Source organism: Petaurus breviceps, unplaced genomic scaffold, assembly GCF_028583685.1.
Source record: "Petaurus breviceps papuanus isolate PSGF00001 unplaced genomic scaffold, PetGlider_PUasm1.0 91133, whole genome shotgun sequence".
NCBI lineage: Eukaryota > Metazoa > Chordata > Mammalia > Diprotodontia > Petauridae > Petaurus > Petaurus breviceps.
The window spans coordinates 20,491,055-20,514,768 of NW_027187419.1; the positions used below are offsets into that span (position 1 = coordinate 20,491,055).

At 34.9% G+C, this 23,714-nt stretch overlaps 1 protein-coding gene across 4 annotated transcripts in view; it reads right to left on the bottom strand.

The window, feature by feature from the left end:
- Positions 1–23,714, bottom strand: part of CEP126 (centrosomal protein 126) — a 101,396-nt gene that overhangs the window by 57,493 nt on the left and 20,189 nt on the right. For 3 of the 4 annotated variants that reach the window (XM_069079982.1, XM_069079981.1, XM_069079983.1), the window contains exons 3-5: positions 13,082–13,224; positions 9,281–9,392; positions 854–1,055 (exon numbers count right to left, since the gene is read on the bottom strand). In XM_069079982.1, coding sequence (XP_068936083.1) covers positions 854–1,055; positions 9,281–9,392; positions 13,082–13,224 — 457 coding nt within the window. Of the gene's footprint in view, positions 1–853; positions 1,056–2,937; positions 3,067–9,280; positions 9,393–13,081; positions 13,225–23,714 lie in introns of those variants that run through there. The other variant, XM_069079984.1, reaches the window with a different exon arrangement.

The following is a 23,714-nucleotide window of genomic DNA, read 5'->3' on the forward strand; positions in this document are numbered from 1 at the left end:
ATACCTCGAAAGAGTTAAAAAAAAAAGAAAAATAGCCTCTGTGTACAAAAATATTTATAGTAAAACTCTTTGATGTAGAAAAGAACTGGAAGTGAATGGAGTGTCTTTCAACTGGGAAATGGCTGAACATATGAATGTAATAGAATATTATTCTATTGTGAGAAATGACTAAAGGGATGATTTCAGAGAAACCAGGGAAGACATATCAAGTGATACAGAGAACAAGACCATGAGAATTACTTATGTAATAACAACACCACTGTAAACACAAACAACTTTGAAAAATGTGAAGAACTCTTATTATGCAATGACCAACTATGATGCCAGGACTGATGATGACCCATGCTACCGATCTCCTCAAAGACATTTGATGTACTTAAAATGCAGAGTGAAACATACAGTTTTGGCCATGGCCAATATGGAGATCTGTTTAGCTTGCTCCTCTTTATTTGTTACTTATGGTTTTCTTTTTCTTTTTTCTTTTCAATGAGTAGGGTAATATGTAAGGGAGAGAAAACATGTTTATTAACAGAATTAAAAAGTAAAATAAAAATTTTATAATGAAAGAAACATGAAAGAAGGGGAGAAAATTATATCAATAAAAAAGGGAACCCAAAAGAAGGTTTTATATCTAATGATGGTATATGTAGTAACCTACTAACGATCCATTTTAAAAATAAAGTTTTTCTCCAGGAATGTTGGGATTATGCTTAAACATCTACCTTACCATTACATGATTCTCCCTTGGGAACTGATGTTATGCTTTTCTGCTGTAAAAACACCATGTATGAAAGCACTACAATAATATTATTGTTAATTATAGTGATATTATTCAGAAATTCATATTTCATACCTGAACATTGCTTAGATGGAGTTCTTCTAAGAGGTTCTGAGTTTCTTCCAGGTTAAGTTGGAAGTTGTCTTCCTGGCCAATAGCCCAGCTTGTTTTGCTATTTTCCTGTATTTCTTTGTCACAGTTGATCCTGGATGAGAGATGTTTCTGATACATGGGCTCTATTCTTGTCACTGCAGAAGTCACAGCAGAATCTATAGTTCTTGAAATAAGAAAAAGATGCCAAGTACTTCTAATTTTAGAGGCTGTTAATAGTTCCCTTCACTTAGTTGTTTGCCCCTTCTACCCCACTGCCCCAAGTCAACTGGCAGCCAACCTTCTAGTCAGGGGTCTCTTTAACACTTAACTAATCTGGCATCTGGCACTCAAACAGCACATATGTAGTTTACAATCTATACCTGAATTCTTTTCAGGTGGCAGAACCTACTAAAATGTATCTTTTACTAACAGCCTTGATATCTAGGCACAGGGTGGGGAACCTGAGGCTTTGAGGCCACATATGCTCTTCTAGGTCCTTGGGTGCAGCCTTTTGACTGGGTCCAAGTTTTACAGAACAAATACTTTTATTAAGGGGATTTGTTCTGTGAAGTTTGGATTTACCTGCCCTAGAGGAATCTTTATACCACAATGAGGCAAGAGAATAGGGCTTTTTGTAATATTAATAAAAATCATAAATGTCTAATAAACTCATTTTGTTTACTTTTAAAGTTGTCTCAAACTATACATATTATGTAGCATATTTTCAAATATTCACAGATAAGGACATAAGAAAAATATACATGCTGGTGACTTTTTGATAAAGTAGTCACACTAAAAATGATTATGCAAATGTCTTACAGTGACAACAAAGAACTTTCAACACAGCGTCATTCCTCCCCAAACTAGTGTAGGAATCTCTATAATTTCCTACAGATTCAATTCTTAGGTGCTACACCAATGTATATCTTGCTAAAATCTGGGGCATTCTTATTGTTCCCATTAGTCAGCAGCCAATTCCTTAGAAACATTCCTATAAAGCAGAGGTATGTAACTAATTTTTATATCATGGACCCTTTTGGCAGTCTGGTGAAGCCTATGGACCCTTTCTCAGAATAATTTTAAGTGCATAAAATGAAATATAGTACTATGAAGAAAACCATTTTTATTAAAGACAGTTATGAAAAACCTAAAAATATAAGTTCATGAATCCCAGGTTAAAAACTGCTAATATAAAGGATAAGAAATAACTCCACTGCTCCAAAGGAACTGTACTCCAGGCAGGCTCAGGATATGGAAAGGATTTCCAAAGAATAGACAGTAATTTGTATTCTCTTTTGTGATTAAGAAGCCCAAATACTGCCACCAAAGGTGTACATTTAGTATATACTGCAATTTTTTGTGTAAACCAAGCAACCAAAAAGTCATCACGAGTGACTCACACTCTTCTCCCATACCCTATTATTAGAAGCTCCATAAACTTTTGGGTATAGATATAAATTCCAAAGATGTAAGTAGTTAGTTCTAAGTCTGTCACTATCTCTACCTACTTTTCTCCAACTCTTATAGTATGTAGGTATAAGGAGAGAAGGAAAATCATCAGGTGTAATTGGGACTCTTAAGACTTCCATAATGTGCTGAATTTTAGAAATGTTCACAGGTTTTAGGATAAAGTGCAAACCTCAGCACAAAGTTTTGGAAAATAAGAGATGCAATAGTGGTGTCAGTGCCTTTTGTAGCAGGTCTTGAAATCTGATTCTCAAAAATAGTCATACAGGATTTATATGGTACGTGGATGCTTTGAGGGCCATATATACCCATCTCCAATACTTATATCTGTATCTGTATTATTAAATAATAGATAACTAACTCCTAACTTTGTTTCTGTGGCTATATAGGTGACAGACACAACAAGAATACAAACAGGGGATACCATTCGCAACAAATATCACCTTGACTCCTGCAGTACTAAATTAGAACACTTTTTCTTTTCTTCTTGTAATCCTTTCCCTTCTATCCTCCCCCATTTTCCCTCCCGCTTTAGGTCATCATCCCCATGACAAATATTACTAAGTCTACTTATTATCTAATAAACTCAATTTGTTTACCTTTAAAGTTGTTGTCTCAAATTTTTCTTCTCTATTCCTTTCTTCTCTACTCCACTTTCTTCTCTTTTCTTCTCTACTTTCTTCCCCCAGTGAGAAGGGATGAAGGGACGGACAGAAATAGAAGTAGAAGGGCGCACAGAAATAGAAGGCCAAGGCATGGATGAAGATGAAGATATGTATGAAGTAGAAAGAGGGACTGATAAAGAGGATGGAATAAAGGAAGGAGGTGGCAAGCAGGGAGAGAGACTTGAAGGTAAAGGAGAGGAAAAAGGAGTAGCAGCAGAACGAAGTATGGATGGAGCAGTAGAAATAGAAGGGGAAGGAGAAATAAGAGGTATAGGAGAAGGAACAACAGATGAAGAGGAAGAGGAGAGTACAGAAGGAGATGGAGAAGAAGAAATACAAGTGGAAGGAGAAGAAGATGTGGAAGTAGATGGAGAACAACAGGGAGGTGGGCGAGGGACAAATGAGGTGCGGGATTGAGGTGGGTAGGACAGCATTTTGGTTTGTAGAGGAGATGGCTGTACTGATTGAACAAGATCTGGGTTAACAGGATGAGGCAATTGAGAGAGAAAGCCAGGAACATAAGAATGAATGGGAGCTGGTGGGTAGGGAAGACGCTTTGATGAACAGGAAGGCATCAAAACTGGCAGGACAGCTTCTGAATGAACAGGAGAAACAACTAATCTAGCTGGAAGGGAACGGCGTACAAGGGCAGGCTTTGGAACAGATGGAGTTGAGAACTGAGTTGGATGGAAAGGATTGGGTCTGGAAGATTTATAAAATAGCTTGTTATGTGGGATGGGATCAGAGATGGCAGATCTTTGGGGTGGACAAGGTAGGTATCTAGGAGGTTCAGAAAGAACTGGGGCTGGAAGATGAGGGAGACAGCCTGAAAAGCTAGATGTGAATGGGGTTGGAGGATGGGGGAGATAGATAGTTTGATAAGAAGGGGTCGAGGCAGGTAAAAAGGAATCAGAAAGTTTAGGAGAAACAGATGGACAGATAGGCATAGTTTGTAGCTGATGGATGGGAGAAAGAATTGGGCAGGTTGGAAGGGTTTGGGAGACGTGGTAAGGCATAGGAACCAGTGGAGGAGACAGCTGATCAGGGCTGGAAGGTGTGGACACAGCTGGGCAGGCAGGAAGGGATCTGGATGGCAGGAAGGCATTTTGGACAGGCAGGTAGAGACAGCCTTATTAAGTTGCTCTTTTAGATTACCAACCTGTCTCAGATCTCTAGTTTATATATATATTTTTAGGGCCTAAGACTTTTAATTAATCAATGACTCCTTTTACAAGGGGGAAATCTAAGTGGCAAAGTAAGTAGATAAGAGTACCAGGCCTGGAATTAGGAAGACTCAATTTCCTGAGTTCAAGTCTGACCTCAGACACTTATCAGTGATGTGACCCTGGGTCAGTCACTTAACCTTGTTTGCCACAGTTTCCTCATCTATAAAATGAGCTGGAGAAGGAAATGAGAACCACTCCAGTATCTTTGCCAAGAAAACCTCAAATGGGGTAACAGAGTCTGACACAACTGAAATGAATGAACAACAATAACCTTTCACAAGGGGACAATCTATATATGGAGAGGAAAACAGAAATGTCCCCTCCTCCCAGCTTTTACTCTCAGCAATTCAGAGAATGTTGGCCATGAAGATAAGGAGTGGAGTAGGAAATAAAATTGGATCAAAGGAGACCAGTATATGTTCCACTGTAGAATAGCTAATAAGGTCTTCAAAATCCTCTTTATTAGTGGACAGACCTCCCACCCATGAGTTGTACATAATAACTGACTATATTTTTTTAAAAATGCAAATACATAGATATTGGAGATAGGTATATGACAACATTTTGTAATCTTCAGATTTAAAATGAGATGGGTTTCCACTTCTTATATCCTTTCTGTTATGAGAAGGCAAGTCGATTCAATTATATTTTTTTTTGTTGAATTGAGCTAAAGGTAATCTATATTGCAGGGTTTTAGTTGAAAAGAAAGACAGATAATCTGCCTTGTATTTCCTCTGGGGAATGGAAAACTGGAATTATTAACATACTTTCTCTTTAAAGTTTCTATGAAAGGGAAAAAATAAAAGCATAATTCCTGGATTTAACACTGACTAATTAACTTGACTAATTTTTAACTTAACAATTTTGTAAAATATAGCTTAAGATTTTTGTGTATATAAGAACTATATATTTCACATGGAGATCATACGATTATATAATTAAAAAGAAAATCAAAGGGCATTCTTATTAAGTTGTACAAAATAAAATTCAAATTTGTCTTTTATTCTTAAAATTTAAATTTACCAAATTTTCTCCCAGCTTAAAAGTTTTTCCTAGTTTCCCGAGTTACTTTCTTTGGGGTTAAGGTGAGAGATCTTTTAACAGAAGAAGATTTTCTTTGATTTTTTTCTTAGGAGTTTAGGAAACACTGGTTACTCTCCAGATTTTCTCCTTGTTTGCTCTTCAGCTGTGATTTTACCGACATCTTATATTACTTTTATATCCCTTACCATCTTCCTTCCTATATAAGTCTTATTTTGAAACTAGCCTTAGTATCTAGGTCATTTAAAACTATATACTTTCTTACCATTGTAATAAATACATACTGTAATAAATAATTCTTTTATTGTTTAGAATTATTCAATGCTAACTAAACCTATAGCATAAATCATGCCTAAAATAACCAGAATTATTTATTTAAAGATTTCCAATAAATCACCATTCCATACAATCCTTACTATCTTATATTTGTATAAAGCTTTACATTTTGCAAGATGTCATCTACATTGTGAAATACGTTAGAAATGTTGGAAAGAAAGCAAGTTTACCTCCTGAATTCACTATTCTATATTGTTTCTATCTACAAACAGAATATATTTTATTCTTTTACCTAGTACTATGTTGTGAGTTTCTTAAGAGGGTAGGTTTACCTTATTTATGTTTATACCTTTCCAAGGACTTAATATATGCTAAGCACTTAGTAAGTAAATACTTGCAGAAGGAGTAAATTAATAAACTAAAATACAAAAGACTATACATTTAATGAGTATGTGCATATTTTATACACACACACATATGTAGTGGTTAAGGCCAAGAACTCTAGGTTCTTTTCTGGTTTTGTCATTCCTTTATTTTAATTTTTTATTATTTATATTCTATATTTACATTATACATTCCACTATATATTATTTTACTATTTGAAAACCAGAATTATTTTGGCACTTTTCCCTCTTCTAAAACCAAAAGAGAATTCATAAAGTTAAACAAGAAGAGGATCTATATATTTCCAATGATAGTACATAAAAAACTCATTACTGATAATGGCTGCTAACATGAAAAGATAAGTTGTAAACTGTTAGGAGCTTAGAACGAAGGGGGAAAAAACAATATATTTTTATTAAATTAAGTGATTTGAATCCTTCTTTTTGGACTAGGATAATAATCCTTTTATTGTTTAGGATTACTCAATGCTATCTAAAAGATATATGAAAAATTTGAATATATTATGTTTGTTTATATATATAAATTTATATAATTTTATAAGTTTATATAATTATATTATTGTTTGTATAGAAGTTTGTTCCCCTTCTTCAGGCACAAAGATGATACTATTAGTATACAAAAATCTATTATCACCAGAGAATGTGCTTTTAGCCAGTTTTATAGTTGTGAATTAGTACTGATAGATATTTACTCTTGCCTAGTCTCTCTTTTGAACAATGCCACACCAATGTGAAGCAAATCAATAATAACCAGCATTATATTTTACAGATTACAAAGCTTTTTTGAAACAAAGCTGTGAAGTAGTCAGTATGTTTACTCCAATTTAACTGATGTAGAAATGGAGGTTCAAAATAGATAGCACAGCAAGGATTCAAACCCAGGTTCTTTTGACTCCAAGTCCAATGCTCTTCCACTTACAGAAATTTCTGCCTAAGTTTGAAGCTATGAGATAGGAATAGTTAGTGAATAAAGAGTAGGGAGAGAAGAGCAAGGGACAAAAGATGAATATCTTCTTCATAATTATTGTTCCCAATTACCTCAGCAATGACTCTCAAATTTATTTCTTCAACACAAAGATGGGGAACCTATGACCTCAAGGTCACTTGTGGCCTGCCACCTCCTCAAGTGCAGCCCTTTGACCAAATCCAAACTTCATAGAACAAATAACTCCTAACGTTTAACCTATGACCTGAGTTTCATTCCAAATGCTGAACTCCATCTGGTTGTCCTGTTAGCTCAAGTTTAACTCATTTCAAACTCAATACATTTAAAACTAAACTCCTAAATTCTCCCAAGGAAACAGCTTTTAATTATTTCCTGTTTATCCCTACATAGCTTACTTTGTATATACTTGTTTGCTTGTTGTCTCCCCCAATAGACTGTAGTCCTTTGAGGACAGGGGCTATCTTTGGCCTCTTTTTGTATCCCTAGTACTTAGCATAGTGCCTGGCACATAGTAAATGCTTATAAATAAATATTTATTATAAATAAATATTTATAAACATTTATTGATTAATTAAATGTCTGAATGAACCAGCTCCCCTTCCCAACTTTTTTTTTAAGGCATTATCATTTTCCTAGTTGTTCAGGTCTGCAGTTTGTCCCTTCCTTACAACCCTAATAGTAGTTATAACCTTGTCCACTCCCTTAGTTCTGGATATTTGCAACCAATCTTATTGACTCACTTATTGAACTCACTGACACTACTGTGTTCTAACTTACCCAACATGATTCTATCAGGTTAATGTTTCTAAAACATCATTTTGTCATGTTACTCACTGGTTCAAGAACTTGCATGGTTTCCCATTGAAACCTGAACTCTCAAGCCTGGTATTCAAGGTCTTCTAAAATTTATCAATAACTTTTTAATCTAATTTCCCCATTACCTGACATTGTGAATCCTCTGCTCCAAAAATCCTATCTTCATGAGCATTCCCAATTCATGTCATTCTTCCTATTTGGGATACCCTTCCTTCTGCCTATTGAAATTATACCCATCCTTTTGAGCTCAGATGATATTCCCATATTATCCAAAAAACCCTTCCTGAACACTCCATATTAATTTCCCTCTTCTCTAAGCCACTACAGCACAATGAATGTATCACGTATTTTGATAGTGAATCTTTCTTCTTGACACTGTTATTTAAACTTTCACAGAATAGTTGATCCCCAAATTGAAAGGGAACTCAAAGTGAGGTATAGTGGAAAGAGCAGTGAATCAGGAGGCAGGAAGAGTGGATGTGAGTCAGGGTTCTGACCAAGACCATAGGCAATTTTTAGATTTAGAGAAAAAAGAGTCCTTAGCAATTACAGAATTTCTATCTAGGAGGAATCTTAAGAGATCATCTAAATTTAATTCATTTTATAGATGAGGAACCTGAGGCACATGGAGATTTAATGGGTGTTTAGTAAATGCTTCCTGAATTGGACTATATCAATCAAAGTTATATAGGTAGTCAGTAGCAGAGGTGAGATGAGAACTAAGGTCCTCTGATTCCAAATCCAAACCCTTACCATTAGTAACTAAGTCATCTGATTTTTTCTCAAACTCAGGTTCCTCATCTATAAAATGAGGGTGCTAATTAGATTTCTCTAAGTTCACATCTATCTTTAAAATCTTGTGCAAACAATATTTGAAAGAAGAATCCTTTTATATATATGTCTCATTTCTCCAACTTAATCGTGAGCTTCTTATAGGTAGGGAATATTAAACTTATTTTTAATTTCCAAAAAATGTAATATATTTCCATGAACATTTATAGTAAGCATGTAATAAATGTTCACTGAATAAATGAAAAATATAGAATCAGAAGGGGCATGAAGAGTTTATCTATCTATCTGTTGGCAGGCTTCATTTAAACTGCTCTGTACCGAAGTACATCATGGCCTTTCCAAGACCTCTTGGTTAAGATCTGCAGTGACTGATAACCCTTTACCACAAGAAAACTTCCTTATATCCAGCCTAAATTTCTCAGCCTATAATTCAATTCAATTTTTCTTTTTCTATTCTTAGTAGAGATTGATAGAATTTGGTTTTAATTTTCTAACACTGGTTTTTGATAATTAATATTGCCTTAAGAAGAAATAATTTCTTTAGAAAGTATTTTTTAAAACTAAGTACTTTAAAATTTAGAATTTGAATTTGACTGTAGCAACTACACTAATCATATTCCACTCTATTTAAATTTCATTTGTAAAAAAGAAACATTGCTTAGCTCCATAATACAGATATTGAAGAATTAATAGTGACAGCAAAAATATCACAAATATGATGTAACTTAACTAAGTTATAGTAAATAATATAAATAAGAATATTAAAAAATACTTACTTCCAGTTTATCGTAGGTCTATTGGAAGAGTAAAAGTTAGATTCTTGTTTCAAGTTGAATCCCTGAATTTGTTCAAGGGCTTCTTCTAATCGGGGAACTGGCTTTTGATAAACTTGTGTGGATAACAAAAAACATAAAATGTCATAGAATCAATTAATCATAAAATAATCTCTCTGATCTTTTAAATTTATAGCATCATGTAGTTCATAAAACAGATGTGAGTTTTATTCATCAACAAGAAATAGTTTTTCAAGTTTTTTTGTTAGCAGAATTTTTTTTATCTCAAAAATTGTATATAAGTTATTACCTCAAATTTCTTGTGGAAAATTTCAGGAAGAGATGTAATAAAGAATTTTGATCACATCACTTGAATGTCTTCTCTCCATTTGAAAATATTTTGGGAATGCTTTGGCTACAATATCTTCAGCCCTTGTTAGTCCCTATTTATAGATGTCTACATGTTTTGGGCAAGTAATATAATTTTCATAGTAAAATCATAACAGATGACATTTATATAGCACTTTACAATGTGCAAAGCAATTTATAAACATTATCTTACCTGATTCTCACAACTTTGTGACCCAAGAACTATCATAATCTCCATTTTGTAGAAGAGGAATTAGAGAGGTGACTTGCCTTTGATTACATAACTAATAGGCACAGGAGGCAGGATTTGAAACCAGGTCTCTCCTGAATCTAAATCATTATATTACATTATATAACATTTGGCTCTTTATCTCCCCACTGTGCAGTGTAGTTCCTTACCCAATGTAGGTACTTAATGAATGTATGTTCCATTGTTGAACTGAATTTTGGAGTTCAATTTTAGAGTAACACCCAAAGTTTACAGTCTTCTCTAATCTGATCCTACATTGATTATTATCTTTCCAGCCATATATTTTCTTTATTCAGAATCACATAATTTTAAATTTACAGTAGAAAAAGGGCTAGACTTGGGAGTTAGGAGAGACATGGGTTTGAGTCTTGCCTTTGATACTTATTAGCTGTGGAACCACAAATGAATCATTTAATCTTTTTGTGCCTTGGTTTCCTCATGGATATAATGGCAGCAATAGCTGCTTAGAGTTGTTATAATGATCATATTAGATAATATGCATATAATGGGGGTTGCTCAATGGAGTCTGATCAATTTTAAGAGCTTCTCTAGCAACTTGATGAAATTACAGGTTGTAGGCTTTTGTTTGGAGGTATCCCTCCGAAGAGGAGGTGTTCGTGCCCACTAACACCCACTAACTAACAGCACACAGACAACTTGTGTGATTGAGGTGGCCTCCAAGATGATAGGTTATTTGAGGATTTGAAGAAAAACTTTTATTGTAGAAGTGGATCTGCTCTGTGGTCTATCAAAGCAAGCTGTGAGATCAGTTTGTGCTCTCTTTACCTCTCTGTAAGACTTGTTTGAGGGAGAGAAGAAACCTATGCTCATATGCAGTTTCTTTATACAATGGTGACTTATGGCAGAAGTCTATGGCAGAGGTAGACCTATTGCATGTACAATGCCTGGGAATCAGTCAATAAACATTTATTAAGTGCTTAATATGTACCAGGAACTGTGCTAAGCACTTCAGATAGAAAGAAAGGCAAAAGATAATGTCTGTGCTCATAAAGTTGACAGTCTAATGGTGGAGACAATAAGCAAACCACTACAGGCAAACAAGCTATATACAAGATAAACAAAATATAATCCACTGAGGGAAGGGACTAGAATTAAGATGGATTTGGAAAGTTTCATGTAGAAAGTGGGATTTCAGCTGGAGCTGAGAGAAGCCAAGGAAAAGAAGAGGGAGAGTATTTCAGGTATGGAGAAAAGACAGTGAAAATGCCCAGTCAGGAGATATAATGACTTGCTTGAGGAAAAACAAGGAGGCCAGTATCATTGGATCACAGAATGCATGGGAATGAGGTATAAAAAAGAATGGGGTGGGGGCAAGTTATAAAGGGATATGAAAACCAGAGGATTTTATATTTCATCTTACAGGTTACAGGGTGCCAAAAGAGTTTACTGAATAGAAGGGTGACAAGGTCAGACCTTTACTTTTAAGAAAATCACTTGGTAGCTGAGTGAAGGATGAACTACAGTGGTTAAAAATTTGAGACAAGAGACCAACCAGAAGCCTATATTACAGTAGTCCAGCCATGATGAGGGCCTGCACCAGAGCCGTGGCTTTGTCATAAGAGAGAAGGGAAAGTATAAAAGAGATGCCATAAAAGTAGAAATGACAGTACTTGGCAACAGATTGTATATGGAGGATGTAAGATAGTGTAGAGTGGATCCTTTGCACCTTATGCATTTTCTGTGAGGATGAAATAAAGGCTGTCCTGTGCAACGGCATTTGCAGTTGTTACCTTGAGTGCCTGTCTGGGAACTAGGAAACCCTTTTATCTATATTTGGGGACACCTAGACATAAACTATATTTGAACTTTATTTTGGAGATTTTTTTTGGAATAATTCTAGTTGTGGGAACAAACAAATCAAAGTAAGATACTAACTCTTAAGGATCAAGTTCCAATGTCATTGTGAGTCAAGGGGTTTTTGTATGTATTGGAAAAGGGACCAGAGTTTACATATATAAAGTACTGTGCAAATCTTAAATGTTATATATTAACTATTACCTAATTCAACATGCTTATTTTTTTTTGTTTTGTTTGGAGGGGGGAGGGCAGGGCAATTGGGGTTAAGTGACTTGCCCAAGGTCACATGGCTAGTAAGTGTTAAGTGTCTAAGGTCACATTTGAACACAGGTTCTCCTGACTTCAGGGCCGGTGCTCTATTCACTGCACCATCTAGCCACCCCACAACATGCTCATTTAACAGATGAAGAAACTAAGGCCTAGAGAATGATTTGTACCAGGTCATAAAACTAGTTAGTTGGAGATGGAACTAGTCCCTGGATTCCTGATCTCCAGTTTATATGCCACATTGTTTCTCATCAAATGATATAATATTTATCTAGCACATAATAAATTCTTATTTCCTCCCCCTCTCATCATTAACACAAACCTTCCACTCTAGTATGCCTAGCTTTTTAATTTTCTCTAGACATATACCAAACTCTCCCATGCTGGTTCTGTGTAGCTAAATCTTTCCTATTGTCACAAGATCACTTCTCATGCTTTTCTCTACTTTTCTCCGAAAGCCTTATCATATCCATGTTGTTGACTGTCTTGTCATTTAAAATTCAAAGTTGAAAATTAAAAAACCAAAATACAAACAAAAAGTTCCTATCTCAGTACCCAAAACAAAAACACCTAGGAAATGATTTTAAACCAGATGCAAACTATATAATTCCTAAAGCTATTGAATTATTGGTGCAGGTAGATAGTATAATAGAGCACTGGGTCTGGAATAAGAAAGACCTGATTTCCAATCTGGTCTCAAACATTTAGTAGTTTTGTGACCCTGGGCAAGGCATTTAACAATTCTCTTCCTGTCTTAGTTTCCTCATCTGTAAAATAGGAATAATAACAGCACCTACTTGGAGAATAACTGTAAGGCTTAGCACAGTACTTGGCACATAGTAAGTACTATATAAATGTTTGCTATTATTACTATTAGAAAATCAAAATTAAACTCAACTTCCAAAGATCCAATACCATATATGTGTGTGTGTATATATATATATATATATATATATATATATATTCTGTGTGTGTGTATTATAAGTATATACTAATCTCTTTTATTTGGTCTTCTGCTTTACCAGTACGTTATTAGTTTCATGTAAAAAATCTGGTGATAGGTTTTAATTATTTTGCTAATGTATTAGAAATTTATAAACCTGTTCTCCTGCGCTGAGGAGGGATATGAGCACGCTGGAATTTTTCAGTGACTTCTTCAAGCTTCTGTTTTCTCTGCTGAAGAATTTGTTCCCTGATCTGGTGTTCTTTTTCTTCTTCTTTCTTGCGTTTCTCTTCAAAAGCTCTACATTGAAATATGCAAATATATGAATGAAATATTATTAAGCAGCAATATTTTCAAATTCACAAGCAAAATACATTCAGAAAACTATTTAAGTCAATTTCACACCTCACAATTTTCTCAGAAATAACAAAATTATCAAAAGTTTATAAAGTTATGTTATTAACTTAACTTATTATATTAAGTTAATGACTTTGGGTCACTCTAAATTTGACCAAGTAAGTCACTTAGTGTTTACTAGGTGGTTAGGGGAAATTCATTTAAGCCCTTTAGAATTCTATCTGGATCACTAATATCCTAATATGAGTTGATTTAGGAATAACTCTGGTATGGTTGCTCTTCCCCTTATCAAAGAAGTCTTTTCAAGACCAGAAGCAAGATCACACAGACCTCTAGAACTTCTGTGTATTTGGTCCAGTCTATGGCAGGTACCTATGTCACCAAATTTTCTCTATAACATTTCTAGAGGGGAGGGGCTAACCACACATAGCTATATCCTTCAAAAATTACTGTAATAATATTAGCAATCATCAATGAAAACAAATATGTAAAATAATACACAAAGATTTAAAAAAATTAAGCTATAAACACCTTTTAAAAATATTAACATTAACAACATAGTGAAATATATGCTTTACTTCTACATCCCCTTTTGAACTTTTTCTTGTTGTTATTATCCTGTACATGGTTGTAATCAGTCTCTCTATTATTCTTTTGATTCTGCTTTATTTACTTGACATCACTTAGTCAAGTTATCCCATCATTTCCCTGTATTAATCACATAATTGTAACTTCTTATGGTACAACAATATTCCATCATGTTTGTATATCATAATTCATTTAGTCATTACTCAATCATTCTATACATGTGTTGTTTCAAGTTTCATTTATTTTATTATTATTATTATTTTTTTAGCAATTGGGGTTAAGTAACTTGCTCAAGGTTACACGGCCAGTTATTATTTCTGGGTGTGGTGCTGAGTATCTGAGCCCAGATTTGATCCAGGTCATCCCGACACTGGAGCCGGTGCTCTTACTCACTGAGCCACCTGGCCGCCCCTAAGCAATTGGGGTTAAGTAACTTGCTCAAGGTTACACAGTCAGGTGTTTCTGGGTGGGTGCTAAGTGTCTGAGCCCGGTATTCGATCTCCAGGTCTTCTCAACACTGGAGCTGGTGCTCTTACTCGCTGTGCTACCTGGCCACCCCCAGTTTCATTTATTATTACATAGTAATTGCATTGGATATTTTCCTCTCATGGATCACTACCTTGGCATTATGGAGGGGCTTGTATAGCCCAATGAAATTATGAGCTATGCTGTGCAGTATTGCCCAAGATGGTCAGGCCATACATAGTATAGCATAATCACTCTAGTATCTTTGCCAAGAGAATCCAATGGACAATATTTAAAATATATGATACTGGAAGAAAAGCCCTCTTAGGTCAGGTGTCCAACATGCTACTGAAGAAGAGCAGAGGACAATACAAGTAGTTTCAGTACTAATGAAGCAGCAGGGCCAAAGATGTTAGGAAGCTCAGCTATGGATGTGACTGGTGATGAAAGGAAAATCAGATGCTGTAAAGATCAATATTGGAAAGGAGCCTGACATGAAAGATCTGTGGAACCAAGGTAAACTAGATGTGGTCAAACAAGAGATGCAAAGATTAAACATCAACATCTTGGATGTCAGTGAACTTAAAAGGATGGGAATGGGTGAATTCAATTCAGGTGATCATTATATATACTATTATGGGTAAGAATCCCTTAGAAGAAACGGAATAGCCCTCATTGTTAATAAAAGGGTGAGAAAAGCAATACTAGTGTATAATCTCAAAAATAACAGAATGATATCTATTCAAATCTAAGGCAAATTGTTCAACATTACAACAATACAGTAGTATAATTACTATACAGTAGTATAAGTAGTATAATACAAGTAGTAAAAGTATAATATTAATTCTGAAGAAGCCAAAATTGATCAGTTCTATAAAGACCTACATCATCTTCTAGAAATTAAATAAAAAAAGATGTCACATTAATCATAGGGGATTGGAATGCTAAAGTAAGAAATCAAAAGATAACTGGTATAACAGACAAGCTTAATCTTGGAGTAAAAAATGAAGCAGGGAAGAGACTAATAGAGTTTTGTCAAAATAACTTGCTGGTCATAACAAACACTCCATTTCAACAACCCAAAGAGCAACTCGACACATGGACATCTCCAGATGGTCAATAATGAAATCAGATTGATTATGTACTTTGTACCCAAAGGTGGAGAAGCTCTATATAGTCATTTAAAACAAGACCTGGAACTGACTTTGGCTTAGATCATGAGCTTCTTATTGTTTTAAAATACAGACTTCAAATATCGAAGTAGGGAAAACAATCAGACCATATATGTATGACTAAATAATATCCCTTATGAATATGAAGTGGAATTGATGAATAGATTTAAGGGATTAGACCTGGCAGACACAATGCCTGAAGAACTATGGAAGGAAGTTTGCAATATTGTACAGAAGGCAGCAACAATAGACATTCTAAAGAAAAAGAGGAGCAAGAAAGCAAAATAGCTGTCTGATGAGACTTTACAAATAGCCAAGGAAAGAAAGAAAGAAGGAAGAGGAAAGGGAAAAGAGAAAGGGATAGATATACCCAGCTGAATGCAAAATTCCAGAGAATAGCAAGGAGGGATAAAAAGGTTTTCTTAAAGAAGCAATGCAAAGAAATAGAAGAAAACAATAGAATGGGAAAGATGAGATCTCTTCAAGAAAATATGAGATAACAAGAGAATGTTTTGTGTAAAAATAGGCATGATAAAGAATAAAAATTGTAAGGAATTAACAGAAGCACAAGAGATTAAGAAGAGGTGGCAAAAATATACAGAAGAACTATACGAGACAGACCTTAACATAACCTATAACACGATTATCATGATTAGTGATGTAGAACCAGACATCCTAGACAATTAAGTCAAGTGGGCCTTTGCTAAGAAGAATGATAGTGGAAGTAATGGAATTCCAGCTGAGCTATTTAAAATCCTAAAAGATGATGCTGATGCTGTTAAAAGTGCTGCAATTAATATGCCAACAAATTTGGAAAACTCAACAGTGCCCATTGGACTGGAAAAGATCAATTTACATCCCAATCCTTAAGAAGGACAATGCCAAAAAATGTTAAAATTCTCAAATGACTGCCCTCATTTCACATGCCAGCAAGTTTAAGCTTGATATTCCATGATCTAGGCTTCAGCAATATCTGAACCAAGAATTACCAGAAGAACAGGCTTGGTTTTTGAAGAGGCACAGGAACTTGAGACCAAATTGCTAACATTTGCTGGATTGTGGAGAAAGAAAGGGAATTCCACAAAAAAACTACTTCTGCTTCACTGACTATACTAAAGCCTTTGATTGTGTGGATCACAACAAACTGTGGCAAGTCCTCAAGGATATGGGACTACCAGATCATCTTACTTGTATCCTGAGGAATGTTACCAAGAAGTAATAGAACCAAACATAGAACAACTGATTGGTTTAAAGATTGGAAAAGGAATATGACAAGTCTGTATATTGTCACCTTATTTATTTAACTTATTTATATGCAGAGGACATCATGAAAAAATGCCAGGCTGGACAAATCAAAAGCTGGAATTAAGGTTACCAGGAAAAATCAACCATCTCAGATATGCAGACAATACCACTCTGATAGCAGAAAGTGAAGAAGAATTAAGAAACCTCTTATCCAATAAGAGTGAAAGAGGAGAGTGCAAAAATGGCTTGAAGCTTAACATAAAAAAAACTAAGATCCTGGGAACTGGTCCCATCACTTTCTGGCAAATACAGGGAGAGGTGGAAACAATATTAGATTTATATTCTTGGGCTCAAAGATAACTACAGAGGGTGACTGCAGCCATGAAATTAAAAGATGCTTGCTCCTTGAAAGGAAAGCTATGGTAAATCTGGACAGCATACTAAAAAGCAGACATCACCTTGCCAACAAAGATCCATATGGTTAAAGCTATAGTTTTTGCAGTAGCAGTATATGGCTATGAGAATCAGACTACATATAAAGAAAACTGAGTGCTGCAGAATCAACACTTTAAAATTGTGGTATTACAGTAAACTTTTGAAAGTCTTTTGGAGAACAAGGAGATAAAATCAATCAATACTTAAAGAAATTATTCCAGACTATTCAATGGAAGGTCAAATATTGAAGCCAAAGCTTAAATACTTTGACCAAATAATGAGAAGACAGGAAAAGACCCTGATGTTGGGTAAGACTGAAGGCAAAAGAAGGGGACAGTAGAAGGTTGTGTCACAGAAGCAACAAACATGGTTTAGATAGGCTTTGGGAGATAGTAGTGAAGGATAGAAGGACCTGGTATGGTCCACAGGGTCATGAAGAATAAGAAATGACTGAATGACTGGACAACAGCAACAACAATGAATATTTTCATATGTTTCTATAATTATTAGTGATCTGAAGCATTTTTATCACATGGTTATTGCTTGCTTAGATTTCTTCTTCTGAAAACTGTCTATTGATATCTTTGACCATTTATAAATTGGGGAATAGTTCTCAATGTTATAGATTTGAGTTCCTTCCTTATTAAAGAAACTTACTAAAAATATTTTTTCCTAGTTACCTGGTTCCCTTCTAATTATGGCTGCAATAGTTTTTGTTTGTACAGAAACTTTAATTTTACACAACTGAAATAGTTCCTTTAATCTTCTGCGATCCTCTCTATTGTCTAAATACAGATCTAGATGGAAAAATGTTAATTGTTCATTGGCAGGCCAAGAATATATGATAAAAATAACAATGGTTTGTAGTTATTTTAAATGGAATTTCTCTTTGTATCTCTGTGCTACATTTTCTTGTTAATCAAGAAATGTTGATAATTTATGTGGGTTTATTTTATATCCTGCAAATTTGCTGAAGTTATTGTTTTAAATTAATTTTTTCTTTGGATCCCTATAGTTTCCTAAGCATCACATCTACAAAATGTGATAGTTTTGTTTCTTTTTAGTTTTGCTTATTTCTTTATTTTTTTTGTCTTAAGATTATGTAACTGGAATTTTGAGCACTATATAAATAGTAAGGGTGATAAAATATATCATTTTACCCTTTATCTTACTGGAAAGGTCTCTAGTTTACATCCATTACACTTAATGCTAGTTCTTGGTTTTAGGAAAAGTACAGTTTATGCCTGTTTGCCAGTTTGTTTTCCAAACAAGAATGTATATATTTTCTCATAGCTTATTGTGCAATTATTGATATAATCATATGATTTCTGTAGTTATTAGCTTCTTATGTCAATAATTTTACTAATAATACTGAGTCAACCCAGTATTCCTGGTATAAATCCAACCTGTTAATTGTATATATTTTTTTGTTATCTGCTGCTTTAGTCTCCTCGGAAATATTTTATTTAAATTTTTTTGCATCAATATTCATTAAGGATATCAATCTATAGTTTTTCTTCTCTATTTAGATTCTCCTTGGCTTGGGTATCAAGATCATATTTGTATCACAGAAGAAATTTACTAGAAAACATTCTTTTCCAGTTTTTCTTTCCAAACAGCTTCAGTAATTCTGGAATTAACTGTTCTTTAAATGTTTGCTAGAACTCACTTGCAAATCCTTCTGGAGCTCATTTATGGCTATTAGTTTTCTTTATTTCTTGTTCTATTTTGTATTTTTGCAAAAATCCTTAATTTCGTTTATTTAAAAATTTCAATTAAAATTGTATTTTATTTTTTCAATCTGCAAAATTCTACCTTCTCTTCCTATCACCACCTCCTCTCCCTTGTTAAGAATAAAAATGAAACTCCCATTGTGAGATATTTTTGTTCCTATTCTTTCCTCTAGCAATCTCATTTCATTTATAAAATTGTTTTTAACATTTAAAGCCCCGTTTGTTTCCCTGCCCCCAAAACCTCATCCTTAATTTCTTCCAGGAATTCTAGTTGAATCTGTGCCCAGATGGTATTTTTCTTGGAGGTTTTCTCCATAGCTGCTGTGGAGTCATTCTCTTCTTCTGTGTTGTCTTGGAAAGCACTTTCACCATAATAGCTCTTTATGATGAAATTGTTTGTTTCTTTATAAATTCTTCTAATCTTACTTCTCATTTTCTCATTTTGCATTAATGACAGAAACTGCACACTTCTGGTGAGAATAGCTAGATTGTACTTGGTACTGTTTTATATCCTCTTGAATCCTACTTCTACTTTCTCCAAATAAAGAGTGGTGTATTGTTCAAGGATCTCAGGAGCAGCACAAGTTGGGAGATGCCCAGTATGCCCAAAGTAGTCTGAACCTGGGTGGAATTTTATTGGTATCTTCCTGATGTGATCTTTACAAGCTTATGACCTCTGTTGGGTCTCAGCAACACAAATGAGTTTGCATCCCAGTTGGAGCTTGAATAAAATTGCTGTAGTTACATGGTTAGGTAACTGGAATGTTCTGTGAGTCCACGAGAACAAAACTGCAGACAATTCTTTGGTCTGAGGTTCCATTCCTGGTTATTGAGCTGCAGGTTTCAGACTAGGCTGGGAGCTGACCTGAAACCCTACTGATTTCCAAGGTCAGAGCCACATGGCTGTTGCTCATTTTTGTTTCTACTCCTTACCTAGCATCTGGCCTCAGAGCGCTTCTTGCCATGTTCTTACAAACCTAAGTTCTAGTCCCCTTTTCAGTATATACTGGATTTACAATTTAATTTAGCATATGAGCAACAGAGTTGCCTGCTGGTAACTGTTCCAGTTTCCTGCAGAGTCAGACCTGTACAGTATCAATGACCTCTTCTCGCCCTTGTGTACCTCCTGACTTCCATACTGGAAGGGTACATACAGGGCCCTCCTGGTTAAATCTCATCCTTCTGGTCTGTAGACCTCTATGTCTCTTTATATTTAACTAGACAGAAAAAATGCCTCACTGTAATGTTTTCCCCTTGTATTTCCCAATTAGGAATTGGACTGGTACATTTTTCATGTCTTGTTGGAATATTGTGAGGAGGAGACAGGTTGCACCATTTTCTTCTATTCTGCCATCTTGGCTGGTCTTTCCCAGTCTGTTTTTATTCTTCCTTCTTTCCTCAGGAAATATTATATTACATATTTGATGAAAAATTTTCTGTATCGATTGGCTATATTTAGTGTATTAAATTATAGTAGTTCCCTATTACCTCCAGGATCAAATATAAAATCCTTGGTTTGGTTTTTAAAACCCTTCATAGTTTGACCCCTATTCTACCTTTCCAGTCTTCTTATACCTTACTTCGATTCGTGTACTATCTGATCTAGTGACATTGGTCTTCTTACTGTTCCTTGCATAATCCATCTCTCAACTGAGCATTTTCACTGGCTGTCCCACACATTTGGAATGCTCTCTCTCCTTATCTCAGATTCCTGGCTTCTCTGTCTTCCTTTAAGTCTCAGATAAAGTCCCATCTTCTACAAGAAATCTTTCCCAGTTTTTTTATTCATTGTAGCGCCTTCCCTAAGAGACTATCTCCAGTTTATCTTATGAATAATCTTACTCGTACCTATTTTTTTCTATGTCATCTCTATTAGAATGTGAGTTCCTTGATATCAGGAAGTATGTTTTTGTCTTCCTTTATATCCCCAGAACTTACAATGCCTGAAATATAGTCAGTACTTAAATAAATGCTAGACAATTGATTAAAGTATTAGATAAAAGAAACTGCTTAAAACAAGGCTTCAGAATTCCTAACAGGGTGAATAAGATAGATGCATGAACTAAATATCAGGAAATTGATTCCCCCAGTATATTTTCTGTTCTTTTCTTGGAAACTCTTCAACGGTTAAGGCCAGACTTCATCTGTTTTGAAATGTAGTGGCAACTGAAATAAAATGTTCTAGTCACCCACAATGTAGTCCACTAGGAGTTGGATAAAATTGTCACCTATCCTAAGTTTAGAATTGTCTTTTATTCATTAATGGTTTACATTTATATAGTGCTTTATAGGCTCTAAGATGCATACCTAAGAACAACCCTGTGATAATAATATTTAGAAAACTAACTCACTAAGTAACTATAAGCCATTAGGAGTGGATCAATCTGGATTAATTTAACGAATTAATCATCAAACAAGATCAAGTATCTACTATGTCCCAGCACTGTGCTAGATACTATATATACAGGGATAAAGAATTAAACAGTCCTTGTTCTCAAGGACTAGAGTAGATCTGTAGATTGAAGTGTATATGACCTAGAATGTTACTTTAAATTGCATATTCATTAGCATACTCATATATTACTAGTATACTACTCATATACACTTGTGTTAGTCCAGATGTATATCATTCACCTCATCTTACAGGCTTATTAACCTGAAGTATACACATAGTAGGCACTTTAAAATGCTTTATAAATTGAACTGAGGCTAAGTCACTTGACCAAGGGTTCTAGTTCTGCTTTTGATCCTTCTAATTCTGAGACTAGTAAGTGTTCTTTCCAGCACACTGTCACTGCATGTGAAAACAGATTTATTTTTATACTAAGAATTTAAATATGAAAGTTTATTTATAAAGGAAATTCTAAAGCTTCTTCTCTGAAAGCATGATGAGGGCCTTAGAAACTGACTTTGGACCTTAAGAAGTGTGGCTTAATTTAGTTACTAGTCTTTGAATGTCACTTGAAATTAATCTTTTTTTTTCAAATGCTTTATTAACTTCTGATTTACATCATTGATTTACGCCAGATTTTGAGTTACAAATTTTCACCCTGTTTTTCCCCTACCCACTACCCCAAAATAGCAGTCCCACAGGAAATCCGCTCCTCCAATCTGCTCTCTTCCATATTTTCTCCCATACCCCTTTCGACTTTTCCTGTGGATCTCTATGCTCCAGTGCCTGTATATCTTATTTCCCAATTACATGTAAAATAGTATTAATAATATATATGTGTGTATATATACATTTATATATGTGTTTGTATATATATATATACATATATATTTAGATATTTGATTTTAAAACTTTGAATTCCAGATTCATTCCCTTCCTCCCTTGTCACCCACCCTTAATGGGAAGATAAGCAGTTCGGTATAGGTTGTACATGTGTGGCTAATGCAAAACAATAACATAGTAGATATATTGTAAAAGACTGACTATATTTCCCTCCCTCCTATCCCACCTCCCACTTGTTCTATTCTTTACTTTGATCCCTTCCCTTTTCAGAAGTGGGTGCTTCCAATTTCCCTCCCCTCCAGCCTGCCCTCCCTTCCATCATCCCCCTTCTCATTCCCTTGCTCCCTACTCTCCTGTAGGATGAGATACACTATTAAGTGTGCATTTCATTCCATCTTCAAGCCAAAGTCAATGAGAATAAGGTTGACCCATTCCCTTTTCCCTTCCTATTCTTCCCCTCCATTGTAAGCATTTTCCCTTGCCTCTTCTATACGAGATAGTTTACCCCATTCTGTCTCTCCCCATCTCCTCTCATTATATTCCTCTCACCTTTTAATTTCACCTTTTAAGTATCATCCCTTCCTGTTAAATTGGTACTGTGCCCTCTATCTATGTATACCTGTAAACATGTATACACACATTCACATATGTATTCATATGCCCATATACCCTCATATATAGACATATATATATATATATGTCTATCTATATACATATATTTCTATTCCCTTCAACTACTGAGAAAAGTTTCATAAGTTACAATTATTGTTTTTCCATGTAGGAATGTTAATAGCTCAACTTTGATAAGTTCCTTATGATTTCTTTTCCCTATTTACCTTCTCATGCTTCTCTTGCTTCTTGTATCTGAATGTCAAATTTTCTATTCAACTCTGGTTTTTTCATCAAGAATGCTTGAAAGTCCTCTACTCCACTGAATCACCATATTTTCCCCTCAAACATGGTACTCAGTTTTGCTGGGTAGGTGACTCTTGGTTTTAATCCCAGCTCCTTTGACCTCCGGAATATCCTATTCCAAGTCCTTCGATCCCTCAGTGTAGAAGCTGCCAGATCCTGGGTTATCCTGATTTTGTTTCCTCAATATTCAAATTTTTTCTTCCTGGCTTCTTGTAATATTCTCTCCTTAATCTGGGAATTCCTGAACCTGGCTATCATATTCCTAGGAATTTTCTTTTTGGGATCTTTTTCAGGAGGTGATTGGTGGATTCTTTCAACCTCTATTTTGCCCTCTGGTTCTAAAATAACAGGGCAGTTTTCTTTGAGAACTTCCTGGAGGATGCTTTCTAGGTTCTTACTTTGGTCATGGCTTTCAGGTAGTCCAATAATTTTTAAATTATCTCTCCTGGATCTATTTTCCAGGTCAGTGGTTTTTCCCATGAGATATTTCACATTGCCTTCTATTCTTTCATTTGTTTGGATCTGTTTAACAGCATCTTGATTTCTCATAAAGTCATTAGCTTCTATTTGTTCCAATCTAATTCTGGAGCAATGATTCTCCTCATTGAGCTTTTGAGATTCTTTTTCCATCTGGCAAATTTGGCT